This window comes from Pantherophis guttatus, chromosome 14, assembly GCF_059756535.1.
Source record: "Pantherophis guttatus breed Tessera chromosome 14, ASM5975653v1, whole genome shotgun sequence".
NCBI lineage: Eukaryota > Metazoa > Chordata > Lepidosauria > Squamata > Colubridae > Pantherophis > Pantherophis guttatus.
In genome coordinates this window covers 15331849-15359814 of record NC_142076.1, presented here as the reverse complement: position 1 = coordinate 15359814, position 27966 = coordinate 15331849, and the positions used below count along the sequence as shown (strand labels likewise).

Here is a 27966-nt window from a genome sequence, read left to right as displayed (position 1 = left end):
ATTGCGTGATTGTTAAGCGTGTCGGAAGTAGTTCACAAACGGTGATCATATGCTACAACCAACATAAACACGTCATATACCAGGCGCCCCAATTTTGATCACACAAACTGTGACAATACTGCAACAGTTGCAAGTGTGAGGCCATTCCTAAGTCACTTTTTTCAGTGCTGTTGTAACTTTAAATGGCCACTAAGCAAACAGTTGAAAGTTGAGGATCACCTGTACAGTATATTGTTCAAAAAAACTTTTTTAAAAAAATCGGAAGGAAAAACTCTGGCTTAGAATTCCCAACTACTGACCTGCTTTTAGTTCATGCATTCCTCTTCTTTCTTTTGAAACTTTTCAAAGATCCAAACATTGGCTAATTGATAAGGCCAGCTAATGCAGACCAAGGATTAGAATGCTCCGAACTGAACTATTGTCAAAATATTCAAAGCTAATGTTTATCTTTAGCAAACATACAACAGTTATGATGAATGGAAAGTGGAAAACGCCACTGTACAAGTATTGTTTTTCAAAGAACGAAAGCCTGGAGTATGCAAATGTGGATGGGGAAAAAAAAAATTAACCGTTCCTGCTGTTGAAAACACCTGTGCAATAATTAAAGGAGAGCAACAACACAACTGAAATTATTTTTTTTAAAACCCTGCGAAATATTTTGTTGAGCACCAACGGAAAAGATGCATTCGATAATTCTCATTATCCTATAATGAGCAATGAGCAAATTTAGCCATGAAATTTATAAAGGCCTTCCTTTAGTAACGCTGATGGATCCAAAGGGAATAAAATCAATGTCACAAAAAGGCATTCATTCAGTAAAGGGAATAATAAATGTTAACAAACTGAAAATCGAATTTGCAGATGAAAAAGACCGTTCATTTCAGGAGGAAAAGGAATAATATTGAATTCAGATAAGAATCATCAAGATTAAAAAAAAATCAAATGTAGACAGATGAGATTTTCATTCATCATGAAATAAAGCTGAATTTAACACAGTAGGGTTCCCCCTTCCTTCATCTAACAATCAAGAAAAATAAAACCGAATTTACAGAGGGGAGAAGGAAAAAAGACATTAAACTGAAGAGGAAAATAAATAAATAAATTCAAAGGAGACAAAGGCATGCCTTGACTTAAAACATCTCCAATTTACTCCTTCATCTAACAATCAAGAAAAATAAAAACCGAATTTACAGAGGGGAGAAGAAGAAAAAAAGACATTAAACTGAAGAGGAAAATAAAGAAATAAATTCAAAGGAGACAAAGGCATGCCTTGACTTAAAACATCTCCAATTTACTGAAGAAAAAAAAAATGAAATTAACCAGATCATTGAATGAAAAATTGCTCGAATTTTCACCAGATCTTCATTATGGTGAAGCGAAATAAAACAGGGGTGAAAAAAGCAAAAGAAATAAAGAACTCATTTAGAGGTCAGGTGGGCGACGGATAAATTTAAGAAATAAATACATAAAAATAAAATAAAACAAAAAATTGGGATTGGCCGAAGAAGGAGGCTTTCATTTCACCAAGAAACGGACCATCATTTATGAAGGAGAAAGTTTATTTATTTTTTTTTTTAAAAAATCGATTTATAAGAATGCCATTTATGAGGGAATGATGTCCAGGAGAGGGGCCTATTTATTCAGCGGGGGAGGAGGGGCGCGAAATAAAAAGCGAATTTCCTGACGAAAAAGGGGGAAGGAAAAAAAGGGCCCAACCCGGATCCCCGGCCTGGCCCAGAGCCCGAACCCCGAGACGGACCCGCCCCGTCCCGCCCAGAAGACCTCCCCGGCCCGGAAGCGCGGCTAAGGCGGGGGACAGGCCGGGCCGGGCCGGCAGGAAAGGGCGGTGAGGCGTGGCGGGAGCAGCCGGCTAGCAGAGGCCATGAGCGGGCGGCGGGGCTCGGAAAACCCGGCCGAGGGCTGCAGCGGCGGTGGGTCGGGGCCGCCGGGTGGAGACGGGCGGGAAGGGGGCTTGGGGCACCGAGGGAGGGGGCGCTTTCCTCAGAAGGAGCCCCCTTTGGGTTGAGGGGGTCTCCATCCCCAACTCAGGTTCCCAGGGGTTTCCCAACACAACCCAGGTTCCCAGGAGTCTCCCACCCCCAATTCAGGTTGCTGGTGGTCTCCTATCCCCAATTGAAGTTCCTGGTGGTCTCCCATCCCCAATTCAGGTTCCCAGGAGTCTCCCATCCCCAAGCTAGGTTCCCAGGGATCTTCCATCCCCAATTCAGTTTGCTGGTGGTCTCCCATCCCCAATTCAGCTTCCTGGTGGTCTCCCATCTCCAACCCAGGTTCCTAGGGGTCTCCTATCCCCAATTGAAGTTCCTGGTGGTCTCCCATCCCCAAGCTAGATTCCCAGGGGTTTCCCACCACAACCCAGATTCCTGGTGGTCTCCCATCCCCAACCCAGGTTCCTAGGAGGTCTCCTATCCCCAATGCAGGTTGCTGGTGGTCCCTCATTTCCAATCCAGGTTCCCAGGGGTCTCCCATCCCCACTCCAGATTCCTGGTGGTCTCCTATCCCCAACTCAAGTTCTTGTTCTCCCATCCCCAATTCAGGTTGCTAGGAGTCTCCCATCCCCAACTCAAATTCCTGGTGGTCTCCCATCCCCAACCCAGGTTCCCAGGGGTCTCCATGTCTGACCCAGATTCCTGGTGGTCTTACACCCCAACCCAACTTCTTGGTGGTCTTTCATCCCCAACCCAGTTTCAGGCTTGAGCCCTGGAGCCATCAGGAGTCTAGCTCCCCTATAAAGAATCTTTATTTCTAATTCTAAATTTATATGGCAGAATGCAGGAATCCGAGTTTGAATCAAGCTGGTTAGAATTAATACCTCTCTCTTTGAAACCTAATTGGATGGGATTCATGCTCTGGGTGTTTGCAATTGAGCCCTAAAATGACAGACACTTGCTCTTTTAGATATTGCAAAGAAAGGTTTAAACAATGACAAGGATAAGTGACCAGGTGCCCTCCAAGGACTTGGAGCCCAACTCTGATAAGCTCCAGCTAGTGTAACCAGCGTGGGAAAATGTAAAACTTTTTAGAACTTCTTGGAAATGCTGAAACAAACCTTTAAAATAGTCATTAGAGATCCGGCATTTAGTTCGTCTATGTCAAACCGAGTACTAAACCACAGTGGTGAGTTTATGAGTCACTGTTCTGTGTGAAGCAAACTTGTAGGGCTTGTCCAAGAAATTGTGACTAAACAAACTTGGCTTAACAGGCTTAAACCAGGCCAATGAGCTTCTCTCTATGTAACAGAATGACCCAAGTCAGATTTGGCTTGTCCACCTATCTTTCTCATCCTTCCCTCAATAATTTCTCAAGTGGTTCTCTTGATTTCTTTTTGCTCTTTATGGGGAGAGCTGTATCTAAAATAATTGATGTTTGTGGGGTCCTTGGTGGTTTTCTTGCCGATGTTTCACCACCCAACTACTACACTGATGACGTTATCTAGTAGGGTCATGAAAGATCTGCAAGAAAAACCACCAAGCTCAGAGAGCACCAAGGAGCCCACAGTCCAATTCTGATATTCTACACTAATTGGTATTTATTTATGTCTTACAATGATGGGGTTTGAGGAGTTTTTTTTAAAAAAACCACCACAATTTCTGTAAAATGTTAAGTCTGTAGCCCAGTTCTGTGGGCACATCTGTTGTAATTGAAAAGCAAGCTTAAAAAAGCCCCTTTGATTAAGCAGCCCTTTTCATGGTGAGCAATTGGGTACCTCTTAAGAAGACCGCATGCTACCGAATGATGAAGGTCATTTTATTGTTCTTATTCTGGCAGATGTTTTTCTTCCTGACCCCCATGTGCCAGCGGTAACCTTCCTCCAAGAACTGCCCAGTTACCAATCTATGAGGAGACGAAGATTAGTAACCGGAAATGTGGATAACTCTCACAGTTTAGCACGATCGGCTTCTCGAGAGGCCAGGAATCTCATCCAAGGGATGGAAACAAGAAATGTCAACCTCGACCGTCCGCTGAGAGAATGCGCCATGCCGCTCGCGGAGAAGAGACGTTTAAGGTTTAAATAGAAACGCTGCAAATTATAGAGAGGAGTGGGGTCCCTTTCTATTTATTAAAAAAAAAAAAAATCTTCGGATATTTGGCAATGGATTATAGGGGAGATACAAGTCCCGTTCGTAAAAAGAGGAATCCACAGGGTGTCGTGATGGACTGCTTTTAAACTTGCAGCTCTATTTAAATATTTGCTTGCAAGAGGCACGTGGAGATTTTCCAAATTGCATGCTGTGTTTCAAGCTTGTCTCCTGCAAAAAAAAAAGGTGCATGGGATGCGTTGGCCAACCTAACAAATCATTGAAAAGTTCAGGAACACATTTGCATATCATGTTTTAGAAGAGCTTTTAACACAGGTAGTTCTTGATTTACAACCTTTTGTTTAGCGACCGTTCGAAGTTACAACATCACTTGCAGCATCCATCGTGGCTATGTTACACTTCGCAACTGGCTCATATTTATGACGGTCGTTGTAGCGTCCCGGGGTCATGAGATCACCTTTTGCAACCTGACGAGCAAAGTCAATGGGGAAGCCAGATTCACTTACCAACCGGGTTACTAATTTTTCAACTGCAGTGATTCACTTAACAACTGTGGCAAGAAAGTTTGTATAATGGGGCAAAACTCACTTAACAAACGTCTTGCTTAGCAACGGAAATTTAGTGCTCAGTTGTGGTCATAAATCAAGGACTGCCTGTATATGGTTGCATAATTGGGAGGACTGGTAGTCACATAATTTGCATAAGGGGGCTTTAAGACATCACAGTTATCTTTTATTTGCATTTTAAGTTGCAAACTACTGGAATTTTGTGGAGAGTTGGTAGAATATATGAATGATTCTCTATGTTTTTTTAAAAAACACAGTCTATGGGGGAAAAAACAGATTCCCAGAACTGGATAAACTATAAATCGGTATAATAATTGCTGTTGCTGCATTCACACAATTCAGTAAAACCAAAGAAACCAAGTTATGCTTAGCGTAACGTAAGAACTTAACCTGTATTTTGCTCATTCCAAAATGAGAGATAAGATGCCTTTAATATGTCTGTTTTTGTGAGCAGGGAGCTTGAAGAAAAACAAATACAATCCCAGTCAAGGTGGAATCAGTGGAAGAAGGCAACTAATAAATCACTCAAGAGAACGATAGAGAATATCAAAGAACTAATCTCTTACCTGGAATTGTGGAGATATGACATCCGTAGCATCGAGGGTAAGTCTTATTTATGGTTTTTGCACTCTAGTTATATTGGCTTCTTGGCTGGCAGACCTTACTATAGACTAGAAAAATAGGTGGGGTCTTTGGTGCTCTTTGAGCTTTGTTATTTCCTTGTAGTCTTAGCTAAGTAGCACTGATGATGTTACTTAGTTTGGTAATAAAACGTCTGCAAGAAAACAATCAAGCTCAGAGAGCACCAAGGTCCCCACAGGTCAACCCTGAGCTAGAAATAGTCTCTTTTATCAGTACTTTAGTGTCTGAAGAAGGATTTACTGGACCACTTACTATGATCCCATTTGTATGCTGGATTTGGAATAAGGCAAGGTGACCCTCCCCCAATTAGGAATAACAGATCATGTCATGCAAAAGCGATTCCATGCTTTTGATTAAAAGAAGAAGTGGAATTAAACCGTTGTTAATCAGCACAAAAGATTAATGATGCCACTTGAGTGTCTCTAAAAAGAACATCCTAAAATCAGGATGCTGCAGCAAATTATATTTTATTTTATCGATGTCATTTAGGAGAAGCAACCCTAAGATATGGCTTGCGTGTCCGAGATTTATTTAATTAACCGTAATTGATTGCTTCCTGGAGTTAGGTTAAGGCACAAACCGTGATGGGAGAGGCCACAATTGGCATGCAAAGCTGCCCCCAAAAGACAGCTATGGGGGCTGTCGGGGTTCCAAGTAACACCCCCGATGAAATAAGACTTCGAGGCTTGAAGTTCCTCAGAGTTCCATTTTATTAGAGATGTCATATTGGCACATCTGGGAAAACCCGAATCTGAAAGCTTCCAGGTTTTCCCCACCCAAAAGAAAGTTCAAATCCCTGCCCAGAACCCACAAGTCCATCACATGGTCCAATCAAAGCACCATCCCAACTCGAGATGCCTCCCAGTTCCAGCCTTCCAGGTGCAGGGCAAGATGTCCTTGACTCTCTGAGAAAGGAATGTTATTATGACTACATATCACCCATGCTCCATACAATCCCCCCTCCCAGTTTCCCACAGTAGTAAATGTGGCAGGCCTGAAGGCCCAACGAAAAAGATGGCTTCCAGGCCTGACAGGGGACTCTGAGTCACGTGAAGTGATTGGTGGACTGTCTTCATGCTGAATGCGGTCCTTTAAAAGATTGATTTGTGCAAAGCGGGAATATTTTTTCCATATTAATATTTCTCTCTCTTTCTCTTAGAGAAATTTGGCACTGGGATCAAGTCCTACTTCTCTTTCCTGCGGTTCCTGGTGGTCTTAAACGTGGTCATCTTCCTTCTCCTGTTCAGCTTCATCACCCTTCCGACGGCTCTTGTTCAATATGGAGTTGTGAATGGCAGCTACGTGAAAGTTCCCCCAGAAACGGGTAACTCACTCGTCTCTGAACCCCTTTCCAGAACACAATTAGGACAGTGGTGGGTTCCGCCCAGTTCCACCCGGTTCTGCCGAGCCGGTAGCGGTGACGATATGACGTCACCAAACCGGTTCTGCCCCCCCCGCCTCCCGCCCCCCGCATTATTCTTATCTTTTATTTGGCCCCACCCCCAATCTATTGCTGCCTCCCGAGTCCCAGCTGATCGGCTGGAAGGAAAAAGCTGTTTAAACTCTTGCCCTGGGATTTCAAAGGGCCGCCCTACAGTTGATCAGTGTTAAAAGGCAGTGTGGTGGTAGACCGGTGCCTCCAAAAATAAATGAGTAGACCGATGCCTGCAAAAATAAATGAGTAGACCGGTGCCTGAAAAAATAAATGGGGAGACCAGTGCCTGCAAAAATAAATGGGGAGACCAGTGCCTGCAAAAACAAATGAGCAGACCAGTGCCTGCAAAAATAAATGAGTAGACCAATGCCTGCAAAAACAAATGAGTAGACCAGTGCCTGCAAAAATAAATGAGTAGACCAATGCCTGCAAAAATAAATGAGTAGACCAGTGCCTGTAAAAATAAATGGGTAGACTGGTACAGCTCTGCAAGCAGTTAAAAGCCTGGTAGACCAGTACCTCTGCTAAATCCTAAAGAATTGTCACATGACCATCAAACCACGCCCACAAAATAAGCCACGCCCACAGAACCAGATTCACTTAACCACTGCATGGTTCACTTAACAATTGCAGTGATTCGCTTAACAACCATGGCAAAAAAAAGGTAATAAAATCAGGCGGTGTTCACTTAACAACCGGCTTGCTTTGTTTGTGCAATGGAAATTCCAATCCCAATTGTGGTCATAACTCAAGGACTATCTGTACCTGACTGTAGAAAAACAGGCTGTGGTTGATGCAGCTTTCGGGCAGAATATTCAAGTTTTTTGGTTCCGTCTAAAGTTTTTATTTTTGCTCTAAATGTCCTTCCTTACAGGGCCAGAATGCACTGTTTATATGATCGGCAACACCAAGGGACTGGTCTACTTCTACAGTTATATTATAGATCTGCTGTCTGGCACAGTGAGTACTTGATCATAACTTTCTAAAACGTTTTGCTTTTTTTAAAAAAAAAAAATCAAGTTCCTAGTCCTTTCTGATTAAAAAGTCATTCCTTTCCAGAAGTCTTCTCTATTGCTCCCAGTTACTTATATTTTCTCTTTCATTTCCTGGGTGTTTCTCTTTCATTTCCTGGGTGGAAAAAAATTCTACCTCTACCTCTAGTGCTAAAACCGGTTTTGCTTTTTTGTAAATTGAGGCTGGCACCAGCCCCGGTTCCTTCCCCCATCTTTGCAACATCCTTTGACCTTCTTCAGACTGACTCACATGAGTAGATTTTTTTTAAAAATTATTTTAAATACAAATAATGCAAACATAGTACCGTGTTTCCCTGAAAATAAGACCCTGTCTTATATTTTTTTGAACCCTGAAATAAGCGCTTGGCCTTATTGCCATGCACTCAAAAGCCCGATTGGGCTTATTATCAGGGGATGTCTTATTTTGGGGGAAACAGAGTGTACAGCCCTCCCAAGCTCCGTTTTTGCTGGCAGAGGCACCGCAGCCCGGTTTCCAGGGCGGGCTTGCCGGCCAGATCTAAGCCCGCAGGCCAAATCCGGCCTACACCCCTGCTCTGGCAGATGGTCTGCCATGTGAAATCATGACCAGCTTGTAACCTCCAGCTTTCATATTTTATTTAAGAAACCACAGAGTTTACACTTTGTGCTTAAGAATGAAAAATATTGAAAGATGATAAAAGCTTCCAAGAGGATTTGAATCTCGGCATAGGCCCCACCCAAATCCTAAGAAAATGCTGCACAGAGTTCTTAAGAGTTCTTGGCAAGTTGAAAAAACGTGGATGAATATATCTTTTTCTTCCTCTGTAACTCTTTTAATATTTATTCATTTTTACACATGTCACCCTAGATTGCGCTTGTAATCTCTGTATCCTAAAGAACCTGGCAGTTTTCAGCAGTCCACCGAGTGGCCACACAATTATTATTATTATTATTATTATTATTATTATTATTATTATTATTATTATTATTATTATTAATTTAATTTGTATACCGCCCTTCTCCCAAAAGGGACTCAGGGCGGTGAACAGACAAAATTAAAATACATACAATACAAAAGTTAATATAATTAAAAGAGATTAAATCCATCGGCCTCCCAATTTAAAACCCCAAGTCTATAAAATTTAAAAATCCCATTAAAAACCATTTAACACAATGGATTCACACAACATACTACCGTGTTTCCCTGAAAATAAGACCCTATCTTATATTTTACTCCGAAATAAATGCTTGGCCTTATTTTGGGGGAGGTTTTATTATTTTGGGGCACGTGGAGCAAGACTGGGATCCTCTTGCTGTCTTACCTGATTTCCAGCTCTGTCTCCCTAACCCTAAATAGAGGAAATGGCAGGGAGTGGCTGCGAATGCGGTTAAATATTTTCGGGGGGGACTTATTTTTGGGGAGGGCTTATTTGGGGCGGGCTTATTTTCGGGGAAACACGGTATACTAACCATAGTTTACAAGCCATTAGTTTACAGATCGGTCCTTATTGCCTCTTGGATCCGTCACTGTGGTTGCATATAAGAATTAAGATGGATTTTATGTCCATATGCTGGTTGGTGATTGTAATAAAGCGCTACAGACTAGCCATTAACTATGTCTGCAGGCAGTGGTTGCTTTTTTTCAGGCAACATGATAAGAAATCAGATTATGACTTAGTTCGTTATGCAAAAAGTCCTTTCAGAAGGATTTGACTTCTGCTGCAGGAGTCAAAAAGAGGGCTGGGAAAATATTTACAGACCCCTCGCATCCTGGACATAAACTGTTTCAACTCCTGCCCTCAAAATGACGCTGTAAAGCACTACACACCAGAACAACTAGACACAAGGACAGTTTTTTCCCAAACGCCATCACTCCGCTAAACAAATAATACCCTCAACACTGTCAAACTATTCACTAAATCTGCACTACTATTAATCTTCTCATCGTTCCTATCACCCATCTCCTCCCACTTATGGCTGTATGACTATAACCTTGTTGCTGGTATCCTTAAGATTTATATTGACTGTTTCCTAGTATGATTTGATTGCTTATTTGTACTCTATGACTATCATTAAGTGGTGTACCTTATGATTCTTAACTAATGTATCTTGTCTTTTTATGTACACTGAGAGCATATGCACCAAAGACAAATTTCCTGTGTGTCCAATCACACTTGGCCCATAAAGAATTCAATTCTAGTCTATTCTATTTCTGAATGAGCCAAAAATAGAAGGGGAAAAATGGCTTGTATTGACTGCAACCTAACAGCCACTGATGATTTCAGATTGCTGCGTTGAGCATTCAGCCATGTTTCTAATGCAGGACTGTTCCCCGTTGCGAGTCTGAATGGAATAGCTTGACCTTCCTTTGTTGAATTCTGTTTGCAGGGGTTTCTTGAAATGACAAGTCTCTTTTATGGCTATTACTCCGTGGATAACGTACCTTTGGGTCTGCTGGAGTACCACGTGCCACTGGCGTATTTGCTGATCACGCTGGCTTGCCTTTCGGTGAGCTTTGTCTGGATTATCAAACGGTAAATCCTGCTGGGTAAATGAGCCTTCCCTTTGCCAAGCCAAGGCCATAGAAATGACTTTTCTAAAGAGCAGAGTTGGGGATTGAAGAATTCTAAAGGGCTTTGTAGGGGATGTGGTGGCTCAGCGGCTAAGACGCTGAGCTTGTCGATCGAAAGGTCGGCAGTTCAGCGGTTCAAATCCCTAGTGCCCCTTAATGGGGTGAGCTCCTGTGACTTGTCCCAGCTTCTGCCAACCTAGCAGTTCGAAAGCACGTAAAAAATGCAAGTAGAAAAATAGGGACCACCTTTGGTGGGAAGGGAACAGCGTTCCGTGCGACTTTGGCGTTAGTCATGCCGGCCACATGACCACGGAGACGTCTTCGGACAGCGCTGGCTCTTCGGCTTTGAAACTGAGATGAGCACCGCCCCCTAGAGTCGGGAACGACTAGCACGTATGTGCGAGGGGAACCTTTACCTTTAAAGGGCTTTGGGGTATTTAAAAGACATGGATAAGATAGTCTGATTGCATGAGTGCACAAGTAGTCCTCGAATTACAACAATTCATTTAGTGACCATTGGAAGTTAACAACGGCACTGAAAAAAGCTGACCTATGATCGTTTTTCACAGTTACGACTGTTGCCACGTTCTCGTGGTCACGTGACCAAAATTCAGGCGCTCGGCAACAGGTTCATATTTGTGACAGTTGTTCCGGGGTTCACCTTTTGTGACCTTCCTACAAGCAAAGTCAAAAGGGAAGCCAGATTCACTTAACAACCTTGTGACTAACGTAGCAACTGCAGTGATTTACTCAACTGCAGCAAGAAAGATGGTAAAATGGGGCAAAACTCACTTAATGACTGTCTCGCTTAAGCAGCAGAACTGTTGGGCTCAATTTTGGTCTTAAGTCAAGAACTACCTGTAATATAAATTCCCCAAATGCGACAGACAGCGTTATCCGTCATAGTTCCAGTATTTTGTACAGTAATCCAAAGTAAGTTTATTATTTTATAGCACAGGGATTCTCAACTTTGGTGACTTTAAGATGTGTGGACTTCAGCTCCCAGAGATCCCCAGCCAGCTTTGAAGTTTGTGTAGAATTTTTACACTGCATCCTGAAATTTCTAACACTGCTTTCTTCTTTTTTAAAAAAAACAACAACAACACCCTGGCAATGTTATTAACAGCTCGGTGGAAGGTTTTAAACGAAGCTTGATATACAATGAAGATCCGTTTCAGAGCTACTGCAATAAAATTCTTGCTGGCTGGGATTTCTGCATTACAGATGTAAACGCTGCTCGGCTAAAACACAGCAGTTTACTTTATGAACTTAAAGTACGTATATTTCTTTTTTCTAATAACGTATTGAACCGTCCTCTCTTATCAAATATCCCAAGTAGCAAACAGTTGAATAAACTTGCAATACAGTACAATACAATAGTTCTAGAAAAAGTATATGCAAGTTTTTCTTCCACCTCCTGGCATTTGTCACAAGTTCTGTTAGAAAAATCAGCAGTAAAAGTTAAAAAAAATAATAAAGACTAATCACCTGGGGAGATACTTTATTGATAAATTATAAAACATTTATTTTGCCTTCTGACCAGGAACAAGTAATTGCTTTGCCTCAGATGATTATGGTCTCTTCTTATCGCCCGTTTGTTGTTGTTAGTTGCAAAGTTGTGTCTGACCCATCGCACCCCCGTGGACAACGTTCCTCCAGGCCTCCCTGTCCTCTACCATCCTCTGGAGTCCATTTAAGCTCATGCCAACTGCTTCAGTGACTCCATCCAGCCACCTCGTTCTCTGCCGTCCCCTTCTTCTTTTGCCCTCAATCTTTCTCAGCATTAGGCTCTTCTCCAGGGAGTCCTTCCTTCTCATTAGGTGGCCAAAGTATTTGAGTTTCCTCTTCAGGATCTGGCCTTCTAAAGAGCAGTCAGGGTTGATCTCTCTAGGACTGACCGGTTGGATCCCCTTGCAGTCCAAGGGACTCGCAGGAGTCTTCTCCAGCACCATCATTCAAAGGCCTCCATTCTTTGGCGCTCAGCCTTCCTTATGGTCCAACTTTCACAGCCATCCATTGCAACTGGGAAAACCATAGCCTTGCTTGTTAAATTATACAACATTTATTTTGTCTTCTGACCAGGGACAAGTAATTGCTTTGTCTCAGATGATTATGATCCCTTCTTATGATTTATTTATTTATTTATTTAAATTTCTATACCGCCCTACTCCCGAAGGACTCAGGGCGGTGAACAGCCACAACATAAAACACGTAAATACAAAACTTTAAAATAGAATAAAAACGAATTAAATAATTTGGCTGAACAAATTTAAAATACCCCATAATTTAAAAACAAATTAAAATTTACATTTAAAAAGGGGAGAAGATTTAGGCCAGGCCGGCTTGATGAAATAAAAAAGTCTTAAGCGCGCGACGGAAGGTGCGCAGATCCGGGATCCTCCGTATCTCTGGGGGGAGCTCATTCCAGATCGTAGGTGCCCCCACAGATCCCATAGATTTGTTTAAAAATGATTTAAAATTTAAATGATTTAAAAATGATTAAAAATGATTTTGATTGTGATTGATTTAAAAACTAATCCTATAAATATATTTCTGTTCGCAGACAGATTTGCAGGATGAACGATTAAGACAGAAGGCAGCAGACAGAAGCTTCAAAGAGAAAACGCGTATTTATTGTTTGAGGATCTTCTTAAACTGTGTCGTTTTGGGTGTTTTGTCGGCTTGCTTTTATTCCATCTATAGAGTAACCGTCTATTCACAAGAACACAGTTTCCCAGTAAGTAGCAAGCAATGTTTGAAATTATGTTCTGATCCTAATTTATCTCTGGGAAGGCCTCTGTTTTGGGCCTGGAAAGCCTCCTGCACTAACCTGGAAGCCAAAATGAGGTGTGGGGGGATGGGGCATATGTGCGGGGGATGTACGTGTGTGCATGCGTGGGGGGAGGCCGCATGCACGGGGGTGTGTGCTCGCATTGAATTTTGGGGGTTCTGACTCCCGTCGCTGGTGCATTCGCGCGCCCGTATGTGCAGTTTGGGCACTCAGCACCAAAAAGGTTAACCATCATTGGCCTAACTCATTTTATTCTTTCAATCTGTTGTATTTTGTCAATAGCTCTGGGAGAACAATGGCTTAGAATTCAACCAGTGGGCTAAATGAGTACTTATTTTTTTTTTTAATTGAAAAAGTTTTACAAATACAAATTTTCCCATTTCCCCCCCCCCCACTTCCCTCCCTAACCCTCCCTAACCCTCCCTTCTTCCCATGACTTCCCCAAGGTCAAATCCAAATCCAAATCATATGTTATCATACTTTACCACCCTTTTATTCTCCCCCCTGTGTACTATACATTTCTACATGAGATTGAACTATTCTACCCCCTATATACTATACATTTCTACACAACATTCAACTAAAAGCTATCTGGTACTTCCTAGTTTGGTATTTATTCTGCACATAATCTATCCATTTCTTCCACTCCCATACATAAGTCTCTTGAGTGCGGTCTTTTAAGTATGCTGATATCTTTACCATTTCTGCAAAACTGGCCACCTTCAAAGTCCATTATACAATAGTAGGCAAAACATCCCTTTTCCAATATTGACCAATCAGTAACCTACCTGCTGTCACCATATACAATATTAATTTTGTTTCACCCATTGAAAAGCCCTTAACTATGCCCAGTAAAAACAATTGAGGAGAAAATTGGAGTTTTTTCTTCAGAACATTTTGCATAACCCACCAAATTTTTATCCAGAAAGCCTTCACTTTCTTGCAAGTCCACCATATATGATAATATGTAGCATCCAAACAATCACATCTCCAACATTTTGGTTGAACATTAGGATACATGCATGACAATTTCTAAATGAGTACTTATTTTAACCACGATTTGTTGAACCCGGCCATTATGGGTGGGTTTAAACTAGGAATCTTTAACAAATCGAAGAAACTTTTTTCCCACGCAGGAAAAAAACATCAAATTAGACGACCTCTTTGTGCAGTACTTACCTTCTATAGTGATCACTGTCGCGAACTTTTTTGCGCCGCTGATTTTTTCGTTTCTCATCAAATACGAAGACTATTCGCCCATCTTCGAGATACGGTTAACTCTGATCAGGTAAATGGTGGCCTCTCTGCGGTTTGCTTTCTCTTCTGACATGGGGTGAGTGGGCGGGAGGGACTGTAGAGCCCAGGAAACCCCCTATGTTCCTTTTGTGGAGCCTGAAATCAGATAGGATTGAGAAGCAGCAGTTTTCAGTAGGAAAATAATTAAGAGGAGTTTAATGTCTCACATAGGAAATGGGACAGATGGTCACATGGTCCCAATAGAAAATATTGGTAGCTCAGGGTTAAAATGAAGGGTCCTTGGTGCTCGCTGAGCTTGGTGGTTTTCTTGCAGACATTTCATTACCATACAAGGTAATGTCATCAGTGCTAGAAGGGAATGGAGGATGTTGTGGCCCGCTGGCAGCCAGGGGAGCTGGCAGCAGAGTCAGACAGTGAGGAGGTTGGGGAGGAACTTGGGCCAGTCCTGGGGGCTGGGGAAAGCTCAGACGAGGGCTCTGCGTCGGAGGCAGAGAGGGAGATAGACAGCAGCGAGGCAGAGGAACAGCTGGAGCCCGTTCCCAGTGTGCACATGCGCAGAGTTGCCAGAAGACAAGAACAACTCAGAAAGCAGGGTCGACTTGGGAGTAAAGCCACACCTTGGAGGTAATTGGCCCCTCCCATAGGATATAAAAGAGGAGCAAACGGGGAGGGGGCTTTTGCAGGAAACAATTCCTTCATTCGGTCGTTTCAAGAGTGGAAAGTTCTGTTCGTGACTCTAAGAGACTCTGTGCTAAGTTTGGCCTTACTCTGTGTTTGGAAACAAGTTACGTGGCAGCTTGCCAAGCGAGATAAGGTTTGTGTTGATAAATATTCCTTTGAAAAACTGTTCGGACAAACCTTGCTGACTGTGAATGAAAGGAATTCACAGTCGTGTAAATAAAAGAGGTTTTGATGGGACCAATTCTTGCTTCCTGCTTTTTAAAGGAGCCTAGGCCAAAACAGAGGAGGACGACGAAACTATGGGGGTCCTTGGTGCTCTCCGACCTTGGTAGTTTTCTTGCAGGCGTTTCATTACCACACTAGGTAACGTTACTGTGCTGAGAAGGTAGTGGGGTTTCGTTTTTTGTTTATATAGTCTGCTTATATTCAAGGAACCACCAAAAACACTCCCACCAACACTGACGGGGCTAGCCACTATATATAAGCAGAGAACAAACAACTTAGTAGTGTGATAATTCCGGCTATCAATTTCAGAGATGCCCACCACTGCTCTTTAATCTTCTGTTGCAAAACGTCTAGGATACTGGCTCACTTCTTCATGTACCTCCATTATGTCTTGAAGGTGTGTCTTTGTCCGTTTGGCCAACATTGCTGTCCTTTTGATTTCGCTGTGGACTCGAATCACATCCTGTGCTGAGAAATGCAAGACGTGTGGATACAACTACCACCTTTATCCAGTGAGTAGATTTACTTATGAAGTGTACGTATTAGGTATGTGAATTAAAAATTTCTCTTTCTGTTGGCTCTCCTTGAACAACACCCAGCGGCGAAGAAGTTCAGCACTTTCATGGAGATGCTTTGTCTTGATATAAATACAGGTAGCAATAGCAATAGCCCATGGACTTATATACAGCTTCGCAGTGCTTTACAGTCCCTCTAAGCAGTTTATAGAGTCAGCCTATTTTCCCCCAACAATCTGGGTCCTCATTTTACTGACCTCGGAAGGATGGAAGGCTGAGTCAACCTTGAGCCTGGTGAGATTGGGAGGGAGGGAGGGAGGGAGGGAGGGAGGAAGGAAGGAAGGAAGGAAGGAAGGAAGGAAGGAAGGAAGGAAGGAAGGAAGGAAAATAGCAATAGCAATAGCCCGTGGACTTATATACCACTTCACACTGCTTTACAGTCCTCTCTAAGCGGTTTACAGAGTCAACCTATTTTCCCCCAACAATCTGGGTACTCGTTTTACTGACCTCGGAAGGATGGAAGGCTGAGTCAACCTTGAGTCTGGTGAGATTGGGAGGGAGGGAGGGAGGGAGGGAGGAAGGAAGGAAGGAAGGAAGATAGCAATAGCAATAGCCCGTGGACTTATATACCGCTTCACAGTGCTTTACAGTCCTCTCTAAGCGGTTTACAGAGTCAACCTATTTTCCCCCAACAATCTGGGTACTCGTTTTACTGACCTCGGAAGGATGGAAGGCTGAGTCAACCTTGAGCCTGGTGAGAGAGAGAGAGAGAGAGAGAGAGAGAGAGAGAGAGAGAGAGAGAGAGAGAGAGAGAGAGAGAGAGAGAGATAGAGATAGGAAGGAAGGAAGGAAGGAAGGAAGGAAGGAAGGAAGGAAGGAAGGAAGGAAGGAAGGAAGGAAGGAAGGAAGGAAGGGCAATAGCAATAGCCCATGGACTTATATACTGCTTCACAGTGCTTCATAGTCCTCTCTAAGAGGTTTACAGAATCAGCCTATTTTCCTCCAACAGTCTGGGTCCTCATTTGACCCACCTCGGAAGGACGGAAGGCTTGAGTCAACCTTGAGCCTGGTGAGATTTCGAACTGCCAAATTGCAGTCAGCCGGCAGTCAGCAGAAGGACCCTGCAGTACTGCACTCTAACCACTGCACCACCTTGGGTACTCCTTGTCCTAAACAGTTCATTTACTAACCATTCAAATCAAGGAGAATATTTCTGATGACGTTACCTAGTTTGGGTGATGAAACCTCTGCAAGAAAACAAGGAAGCTCAGAGAGCACTCAGGACCCCTTATAACCATTCTAAGTTACAACAGCCCTGAAAAAGTGTCTTATGATCGTTTTTCACTCTTAACAACCGTCGCCCACGGCCCTACTGCCCACAGCCACGTGATCAAAATTTGAATGCCTTGGCTCATATTTAAGATGGTTGCAGAGTCCTGGATTCATATGATGCCCTTTTGCAACCTTCTGACAAGCAAAAGCAGTAGGAAGCCAGATTGTTCTGCCCCAGCTACGGGTCCCAAGAAGTGTAGCACACACACACAGCTCCAAAAACTCCGTTTAATACAAACAGACCCCTTTCAAAATGCAGGCTTTAACCACCAGTGTCCTTATCAGCCTGCTATGAATTACAGAGATTAAACAAAGTCTGACAAGGGTTGGCAATCAGCCCAGAAACCAACTTGTAGCAAAAAAACTCACTCTCAAAATGCTCTGCGTAGGACCAAACGTTGTTTCCAGCAACATTTGCCAGCTGTGTGCGAACTTAAATAGGCTAAGGGAGTGGCCAATTAGCCCCAAGCCTTACTCTCGAGGAGACCTCCTCCTGAGTAGCCATTCCTGCCTTTTGGCAGTCCTGCGTGCTCGAGCATTGAGAAGAGGCTCCTCTACTTCACTCTCTTCACTTGAAGGAGCCTCTGGAGGTTCTGAAGGCCCTGGCTGAGTCTCTGCCTCTGGCACCACATCTTCTCCAGCCTCCTCACTGTCTGACTCGAGCGCCGGCTGCACAGGCTGCTGGCGCGACACCTCACCAGCCTCCTCGTCGTCGGGATCAGCCACAATCCGCACAGGCCGCTGGCGGGCCACAACACAGATTCACATAACAACCATGTATTACTAACTTAACAACCACAGTGATTCACTTAACAACTGTGGCAAAAAAGGGAGTAAAACGGAGCAAAATTCACTTAACAACTGTCTCACTTAGCAACATAAAGTTTGGGCTCAATTGTGGTTGTAAATTGAGGACTATCTATATTTCACTAAGGTGCCAATAGCTGTTTCTAACTTTGGTTTTACGCTGCTTGGTGATTCTTCCCCCCCCCCCCCCCCACCAATCGCTGTTTTTAATCTGAGAATCTTCTCGTCTCTTCTTTCAGTGCTGGGAATCCCGAGTTGGCCAGGAAATGTATAAACTGATGATCTTTGATTTGATCATCATCTGCGCTGTTATCGTCTTCATTGACTTTCCTAGGAAGTGAGTATGAAATTCCAAGGCGGGGGGGTCAAAGGGCTTGTTTGGCACAGAGGATCAGAGAGTCACACCTGTCCATAACCTTTCACCTTTAGACTAGACCCCAAACTGGAGGGGCGCTGAATAGTGAGATGGGCAGCCTAGACCAGTGACGGCGAATCTTTTCCGGACCGAGTGCCCAAAGCACACGCCTGAACCCCCAAAATGCAATGTGTGCGCACCCCCTGCACATGGGCCCCCCGCACACACCCCGCCCCCCCTTGCATGTACATGCACCCCTGCATGTGCCCCACCTGCGCGCATGAGTGGCAGAGACCCGAAGACCAGCTGGTCAGCGGGAGGCGCATGCTCATGCGTGACGGAGCTAAACTGGGGCGACAGCTCGTGCGCCCACAGAGAGGGGGCTGCCATAGGTTTGCCATCACGGGCCTAGACATTTAACGAAGACAAATTAAAAATGGAATAAATAAATAAACCCATGGGAAACTTTTACTTTTACTTACCACCGGTCGCAATCTTATTTTTATCTCGCCTTCAGGTTCAGATTAGATATGGCTGTCAACCTTGTGTTGAAACTCAGTGCTTGCTTTTTCCGAGATTTCATTGTTGATCATGACAATGCCTTCCCAGCTTTCCTAGTTGGGAAACACACAACACACAAAAGAGAGGCACTCCCTGCCAGTTTTTTTCTGATAACCTCCTTGTTGATAATGGCAGTGCTCTCCCAAGCTTTCCTAGTCAGGAGAGCACATGGGGTGGGATTCAAAAATTATAGCAACTCTACCCTGTTGCTGGGTGGGTGTGGCCATGGTGGGCGTGGCCTACTTGGCCTACTGCACCATGGGGGGAGAGGGGCATTTTCGACCTGCGCAGGCTCCAGAGGCTTTCCTCGAGCCTCCGGGAGGATGAAAACAGCCTCTCCCGGGCTCCAGAGGCTGGACACAGGCCTTCTTCCGGAACTTCCGGTAGGCCCATTTTTTGCCCTCCCAGAGCCTTCGCACAGGCCCTGCACTTATCTGGCATCCAAAACGGGTTGCGTAGAGACTCCTAGGAGGGGAGGGGCGGGGCAGGGTGGGCAGGGTCAGCCAGTCCTTCCAACTACCTGTTACAAGATAGATAGGTAGGTAGGTAGGTAGGTAGGTAGATAGGTAGATGGATAGATAGATAGATAGATAGATAGATAGATAGATAGATAGATAGATAGATAGATAGATAGATAGATAGATAGATAGATTAGATAGATAGGCAGCCAGGCAGGCATAGATTAGGTAGATGATAGATAGATAGATAGATAGATAGATAGATAGATAGATAGATAGATAGATAGATAGATAGATAGATAGATAAGATAGATAGATAGATAGATAGATAGATAGATAGATAGATAGATAGATAGATAGATAGATAGATAGATAGATAGATAGATAGATAGATAGATAGATAGATAGATAGATAGATAGATAGATAGATAGATAGATAGATAAGATAGATAGATAGGCAGCCAGGCAGGCAGGCATAGATTAGGTAGATGATAGATAGATAGATAGATAGAATAGAATAGAATAGAATAGAATAGAATAGAATAGAATAGAATAGAATAGAATAGAATAGAATAGAATAGAATAGAATAGAATAGAATAGAATAGAATAGAATTCTTTATTGGCCAAGTGTGATTGGACACACAAGGAATTTGTCTTTGGTGCATAAGCTCTCAGTGTACATAAAAAGACAAGATAACATTCGTCAAGAATCATAAGGTAGAACATTTAATGATAGTCATAGGCTACAAATAAGCAATCAAATCATACTAGGAAACAATATCAATATAAATTGTAAGGATATAAGCAACAAAGTTACAGTCACGCAGTCATAAGTGGGAGGAGATGGGTGATAGGAAGGATGAGATTAATAGTAATGCAGACTTAGTGAATAGTTTGACAGTGTTGAGGGAATTATTTGTTTAGCAGAGTGATGGTGTTTGGGAAAAAACTGTCCTTGTGTCTAGTTGTTCTGGTGTGCAGTGCTCTATAGCGTCATTTTGAGGGTAGGAATTGAAACAATTTATGTCCAGGATGCGAGGGGTCTGTAGATATTTTCCCAGCCCTCTTTTTGACTTGTGCAGTATACGGGTCCTCAAAGGAAGGCAGGTTGGTAGCCATTGTTTTTTCTGCAGTTCTAATTATCCTCTGACGTCCGTGTCTGTCTGGTTGGGTTGCAGAGCCAAACCAGACAGTTATGGAGGTCCAGATGACAGACTCAATAATCTATCTCCTCTTAGGTTGATTGTGAGCCATTGTCCCGTCAAGGCATTCCGGTGGGTTGGGCTACAGGAGTTTGCCATCCCGGACAACGTGTTGGAAATAGTTTATGGACAAACGATCTGCTGGATCGGAACCTTCTACTGTCCTCTCCTCCCAGCAATTGCAGCCGTAAAATATTTCATTGTCTTTTATATTAAAAAGGTAATTAGGTGGTCTTTTTTGTGCCTTGAATTGTCTCGGAAGGCCTGGCCTTGTTCCATCCTGGGTCCACTGTGAATATTTAGGGAAGTCCAGATAGTCCTTGGCATACGACTGTTCATTTAGTGACTGAAGTTACAACGGCACTGAAAAATGACTGTTTTTCACCCTTATAACCATTGCAGCATCCCCAGAGTCATGATCAAAAGTCAGATGCTTGGCAAATGGCTCATACTTACGACGGTTGCAGTGTCCCAGGGTCCTATGATCACAATTGGCAACCTTCTGACAAGCAAAGTCCACAGGAAGCCAGATTCACTTAACAACCATGTTACTAACTTGCTGTCAGCACTCCAAGCTATATTCACTCCAGTGCTGACATAAGGAAGAGAAGAGGACGTTTGACTCTTCACCTACTTATTTTCCCTGAAGATATTATCCCCTAGGAGATGGGATGGGAGGGGGGACATTCCTGTGAGCTGAAGTAGTAGATATGGGAAGAGTGAATTGGAAGATGGTGAATGAGACGCAGAGAATTGGGGAACGGAAAGGGAGGGTTTGGGGTCAGAAGGTCAGTGCTGACTGCGATGGACTCGGGGACAGATTGTTGTGCTCAATAAATGAAAGATTTCATCAAAGACTATTTGTTTGGAAATGCAATATATTTGAGACGACATCGTAACCTGACACTTGCCAACTGTGGCAGGGAAAGTTGTCAAATGAGGCAGAATTCCCTTAACAAACATCTCACTTAGCAACAGAAATTTTGGGCTCGATTCTGGTCATAAATTGAGGACTCCCTGTAGTTGCCTTCCCATAATGTAAAAAAATCCATCCGTGTTTTTTTTTCCTCTTTTGAGTGTTGAAGTATTAGATCTTAATTTCTCTTTTCGCATTCCAGTTGAGCCTGATGCACACATGTAAACCTTCAGCCCGGCCCTTCAGAGCTTCCAGTTCCAACTTTTTCTTCTTGGTGGTACTACTGATTGGTCTCATTTTGGCATTCATTCCTTTGGGACTCAGCATGACACGGTCAGTTGCTTTAATGTTGGTTAAACATTCACAGGTGTTTGTTTATTTATTTATTTAATTTACATTGCCGCCTATTCGCCCATGGCGACTCAAAGCGGCTTACAGAATATAAAAACCACATTTTTTAAAAAATAAAACTAATAAAAAAATCAAATAAATTAATGTAATAAAATTACCTCCCGCCCCAGAGACAGCCGATCACATGAGCCATTGAATGGGTTCCATCCCACTCTGGTTCCCCAGGCCCGCTAACAGAACCAGATCTTCAGCGCCTTCCAGAAGAGAATTAGAGTGGGGGCCATAGAGGGGGGGAATGATGTTCCAGAGAGAGGGAGCCACCATGGAGAAGGTTCTTCTTCTGGGTCCCACTAGGTGTATCTCCCTTGGGGATGGGACCCCCAGCATTCCCTGCCTCCCTGCTCTGATGGGTCGGGTAGATGTGACCGGCAAAAGATGGTCCCTCAGATCACCTGGTCCCAAGCCATGAAGGGCTTTAAAGGTGACAACCAGCACCTTGAATTGCACCCGGAAGCAAATCGGCAACCAATGTGTTCCTTAACGTTCCTTTGTGTTATCCCCCTACGTATTGTAGTCTAGTTCCTTGCCCCGCTGGTCAATTGCAGCTCTTGGAGAAGTAGCCAAGGAGTATGTCCCCATGGACAAGTAGAGGAACCGTGTAGCCTTCCTTGAGATACGTTCCTGCACATGGATTGGACCACAATCAACATCTCCAGCATTAGTAGGCTGGAGATCATGACGATTGTAGTCTACATCTAGCAGCCATTGAGTGCAATAAGTTGCTGTAGTGTTCATCAAAGGTAGCGGAGCAAAATTTTGATCTAGTGGTTAAGGCAAGAAAGCAAGAAACCATGAGTTCAAGTTCCGCTTTAGCCATAAAAGCCAGCTGGGTCACCTTGGGCCAGTCCTCCTCTCTCAGTCCAACTCACTTCACAGAGTTGTTACGTTGTGGCCTATTGGCCACCAGTCCCCCCAGCAGCCGAATCAGAGGCGGAGGAGATGTGGGAGTCGGGGTCAACCTGAGAACTCCGAGAGGGAAGGGGGAATGGAGCTGTCAGAGAGAGAGAGAGAGAGAGAGAGGCAAAGACTGGGCCATCCGTCAGCCCTCAGATGGAGAGTCAACAGCCCCCAGGTCTGGAGGTGGCTGATGACGAAGAGGAGGAACAGCTGGGTCCAGTGCCTGTCGCACGGATGCCCAGAAGGCAGAGGAGAGGAGAGCAATGGAAATCTATGAGCCGGTCCTTAGGATGAAAGAGCAACCGCTGCTAGCGAAGCCCCACCTTAGCTCTGGGGATAAAAGGCAGGGGGCGGAGATGAATAGATGTGGTGGACAACTATTCATCTCCCTGCCGGACAGACTTGTTAGCCTGCAGTGAGAGAGAAACTTTTTGCCGGGGCTGCTGGCGCTCTTAATAAAGGAATCATTGATTTAAATAGAGAGGGTTTGTCGTGTTTGGGGAGCTGGGTCAGAATATGTTACTGGGAAAACAAGAAAAGGAAGGTGTGTTGGGTATGTTTGCCACCTTGAAGTTATTTGTAAAAAAAATATAACGTTTGGACATAAATAAACAAATACATAAATAAATAAATTTTAGGATATACGCCTGATCCTATTCGGTATTGTCTCGTCTTGTCCCTTCCCAAACAGCATTCCGTCCTCTAAAGCCTGTGGGCCTTTCGTGAACTTCAATCGTTCGTGGGATGTCATCGGACACACCATCCAGAAACTGCCCCTCACCTTGCAAAGGATCCTGAACGGCATTTCTTCCGAAACGTTTGCTGTGCCTTTCTTCATGGTTACCTGGTGAGCTTTTTTGTTGACAGACCCAGGGGTGTGTGATTCGCACGAGCGCTTTGGCAAGCTGTCAACGTGGATTTCAGTTGGGGGTGGCGTTTTAGACAAACTCTGAAATCGTGGCACGTTAAGCAGGTTAGATGTGGAATCTACAGATGAACCGTACTGGCTATTTTTCAAAAAAAAAAAAGCATCTTAAAGAAGATTAAAATGGAGATGTTGGGTGATGTTTGGTGTTCCTGGTTGCCACCGTAACTATTTGCTGTACTTGATAGTGCATTATGTCCCCTTCCATAATCCTGGTCATTAATTGCTTAAGAGTTTGTTTGTTTTTTTAATTTGATTTATATGCTGCCCTTCTCCGGAGACTCAGGGCAGCTTACAAGAGTTATCCCCTCCCCTCCCCCCCCAGTCAGTGATCATGCTGTCCAATCCAGGTGCTGGGCCGTTGCTGGGTTACTTGCTCCTCCTCTGGCCAGCCACCTGTGAGAATGACCTTGGTTCCCATAAGAAAACTTCATTGTTTTGGCTACAAAACACCATTTAACTATTCCTTCCCCCCCTCTCACCGCTGTGTGGCAACCCTGAAGCCTTCAAAATGGCTTCAAGCCAGGTTCACGTCAGGGTTGACACACACATTCTCCATGCCTTGTGATACCTATATTAGTCTCATATTTGCTCTGAATTCAGAAGACGGTGTTTCACAAACTTAGTCCATACCAGAGTGTCTCATTACGTATTTTTCACCTTGTTTTACAGCTTCGTTGTGTTTTGTTTCATTGCCTTGGCTGGAGCACATAAAAGAGTGATTAATCAACTGAGGGAACAATTAGCTATGGTAAGTCTTAATCTGACGGCGTTTATTAATGCTGTCCCACTACCTTGCTCTTACTGAAGGCACAATTTTATTCATCAAATGTGTCCCTAAGTGACACGTGATTAGATAAACATTTTTCTGAAGTAGTGTAGGGTTTCCTGCCTAAGCAGGGGGTTGGACTAGAAGACCTCCAAGGTCCCTTCCAACTCTGTTATTCTATTCTATTCTATTCTATTCTATTCTATTCTAATTCTAATTCTAATTCTAATTCTAATTCTAATTCTATTCTATTCTATTCTAATTCTATTCTATTCTATTCTATTTATTCTAGTCTATTCTATTATTTCTACTATTCTACTCTACTCTACTCTACTCTACTCTACTCTACTCTACTCTACTCTACTCTACTCTACTCTATTCTAATTCTACTCTACTCTACTCTACTCTATTCTAATTCTATTCTATTCTATTCCATTTATTCTAGTCTATTATTTCTACTATTCTACTCTACTCTACTCTACTCTATTCTAATTCTACTCTACTCTACTCTACTCTACTCTACTCTACTCTACTCTACTCTACTCTATTCTATTCTATTCTCTTCTAATTCTATTCTATTCCATTTATTCTAGTCTATTATTTCTACTATTCTACTCTACTCTACTCTACTCTACTCTACTCTATTCTAATGAGAATATGTTTGAATCAGAGCTCACTTTGTTTCTGTCTGGTGTGTCTCCACAGGAGAGTCGGGACAAGCTCTTCCTGATCCAGCAATTAACTAAAGCTCAGATGCTTCGCTGGGACTTTTTCAATCCTCTTGAAGGGAACATTAAGTCCAAGCAAGGAGGAGCTGGAATCAGCAAATAACTGGAGTCGCCGCCATCCCAAACTGGGACACAGATTCAACTTGTTGTAAATGGAGGATTTTCTGCGGTGCTGGCTTCATTTGTGTTAAAGAGTGCTCAGCTGCTGTGATAGCACCACACAAGAGCCACAACGAACGCTTGCTAAACAAAGAGGATGCTGGAGTCATGGGGATGGATGAGGATGAACTGTATTGCAGCACAAACTATGCGACTCACGAAGTACAGCATCGGGACACAAGTGTAATTAGTGTGAACTTAAACTGTACTAGTAGTCCTTGATTTAGCAACGATCGCTTCGTGAGTATTCAGGGTTCCCGTGGACACCCCCAAAAGTAGCTACAACCCAGTTCTGAAATTTCCATATGATCTGTCCCCGTCCACACACACACACAAACACAGCCAGCCGAGGGTTAAGGAAGCACTTTGGCACACACCCAGGTCTTTATCTCCAACTTGGCAGCGATATACACACCGTCTGCCAAGTGCTTTTATTTCCACAGAACAGAAAGATAATATACTCAGCGTACAAGAGTCCAACAGAATAATATTCCTCTCAGCAGTTTCGGACGATGCTTTAGTGACTATCCAAGGTTTATTTTTGTTCGTCACAGGGATCACTGGCCACCACCCTCTATTATATAGTCTCTGGGGTGTGGTCCAGTGACTCAGTTCTAATCCCTAGCACGCCTCCTGAGCTGCTGCAATCGTTTATCACGCCTTCGGAGGCGTGCGTCCAGGAATGATGTCTCTCCTTCACTCTCATCCGAGACACCTGTCTCCCGGCTAATCTCCTCTCCCTCGGCCGGCACCTGAGACAGTGCCAGAGGGGAGGGGCCTGGAGAGGGAGGCCTGGCTGACTCCTCTTCCTCATGCTCGGAGCTTTCTTCCTCCGATGGGATAGGCTCAGAGGGCGGGGCCACAACACCATAGCCCCTCTCCCCAAATCATAAACGCAATTCAGGCACTCGGCCACTAGCCCGCATTTACAGCCATTAACAGTGTTCTGAAAATCACATGATTGATTTATCATGGTTTGGCTGAAAACTGGGTTTACTTCCAGTTTTTTTGGCAAAAACGCCTCGTAGCAAACAACGAGTTTGGTTAATGACCGTGGTGATTTCCTTAACAGCCTACAAAAAAAATGGTAAAATCAGGTCAGTCATATGTTGACCTGCTTTCTAACTTTGTGACCGTAAATGGGCAGGCTCCATTACAGTCGTAAATCAAGGACTACCTGTAATCTGTTGGCCCTCAGGTAGCATTCCTTTTCTGGTCTCTGGAAGAACATCCCCACTGGTATCCCGAGAGCCATCCCACTCCGAAGATGCCCCCAAAGTCCTTGTAAACCCAGTGGCTCCCCCAAACCTTTGGGATAGTTTGGGCATTAAGTCCCTCTAGCACTTAACTTCTTAGAGGAACAATCGTTCCCAGATTTATGGTCATGGCCTTTTACTGCTTTTTATTATTGTTTGATGGAGATAAAGTTTTATGGAGCTAGGGACCATTTGAAACCTAATCAGTAAAGAGAGTCAAAAGGTCAGGGACTGCTGCTGAGCAATCACAGTTGTTGAGATTTCTATTTTTTTTTAATTTAAAAAGTTTTAACAATCATTACAACAATTTTCCCCCCTCCCACCACCCCATCCCCCCTCTACCTCCAACCCCCCTCCCCCCAGCCACCCCCCCCCAGACTTCCCAGAGCAAAAACAGGGTATAGCATAACAAACATAAGCTAAAATAAGCTAACTTTCTGTAGTCTCCAAACTTCCCTCTTGCTCTTTAACTCCCCTTTCAACTAACTAAACATATTCAAAAAGAAAATACAGGTTTCATTCATAAGGTGTTTGAAACTTTTTAGTCCGATATTTGTTTTGAATATAGTCAATCCATCTTCTCCATTCCGATACCAAGCTGCCAGATTCCCTGGCCTTGTGCACAAGTTACTTTGATCCCTGTGTTCAGTGTACACAAATCTGGACTGCCGGCACCCAAAAACAGCAACCAATCTTAAGGCCGAAGAGCTGAGGATTTAATGACCGGGGAGAGGGACCACGTAACTTTTGTTATAAAACCATGGAAATAATACAGGCAGTCCCTGTTTGGTAGCTGTCTCCTTTAGCGACTGTTTGCAGTTAACAACGGTGATGAAAAAGTAACTGTATGGCCAAATTTGTGAGCCTCGCCGGTCGCAAAAGGAAAACTGGAGTAAGATCAGAAGCATAGTGGTGGTTTCGCTTAGTGACTGCCTCACTTAACAACTGCTGGTGGTCTCTAAATGAGGACAACCAGTACTTATTTGGAGGAGAGGACAAACATCTGGCTTAACGTTATAAATTTAAGAGCCTTGGTGGCGCAGCAGACTAAAGTGCTGATAAGTAGCACCAGCTGCCTGCAATTACTGCAAGTTCAAATCTCACCAGGCTCAAGGTTGACTCAGCCTTCCATCCTTTCGAGGTAGGTAAAATGAGGACCTGGATTGTGGGGGCACTAAGCTGACTTTGTATATATTTTTAAAAAAGAACACCGCTTGGGGGGGGCGCATATAAATCGAACCAATAAATAAATAAATAATAAACAAACAAACAAACTTGAAATGTGACATCTGCATTTAAGAACTGTGCCTGTTATAAGGGTATGTTAAAAGACTGGTCCCTCAATGTTTTATAGAAAACATTTGTAAAAACCAAGCAAGGATGTAAATACAATAAATATACCGTGAAAACTTTGCAGAAATGACATGCTTTTATTTGTGTTTGGACGGTTTAAAA

General features: G+C 43.5%; 2 protein-coding genes across 2 annotated transcripts in view; one reads left to right on the top strand and one right to left on the bottom strand.

Annotated features, from left to right (window-relative positions):
• The window catches only part of TMC5 (transmembrane channel like 5), a 33983-nt gene extending 31880 nt beyond the window's left edge, over positions 1 to 2103 (bottom strand). Inside the window, exon 1 of the mRNA XM_034426240.3 lies at positions 300 to 2103. The gene's annotated coding sequence lies outside the window, so the exon portion shown is untranslated. The remainder of the gene's footprint in view (positions 1 to 299) is intronic.
• On the top strand, positions 1779 to 27931 carry TMC7 (transmembrane channel like 7). Its single transcript, XM_060692911.2, has 16 exons — positions 1779 to 1931; positions 3787 to 4024; positions 5079 to 5227; positions 6426 to 6590; positions 7576 to 7661; positions 10082 to 10227; positions 11392 to 11539; positions 12829 to 13002; positions 14193 to 14344; positions 15617 to 15731; positions 18113 to 18210; positions 20487 to 20670; positions 21569 to 21699; positions 23366 to 23521; positions 24272 to 24350; positions 25074 to 27931. The coding sequence occupies exons 1-16, from the start codon at positions 1883 to 1885 to the stop codon at positions 25197 to 25199; spliced, it is 2196 nt and encodes a 731-aa protein (XP_060548894.2). The 5' UTR covers positions 1779 to 1882; the 3' UTR covers positions 25200 to 27931.
• Positions 27932 to 27966: the final 35 nt, after the last annotated feature.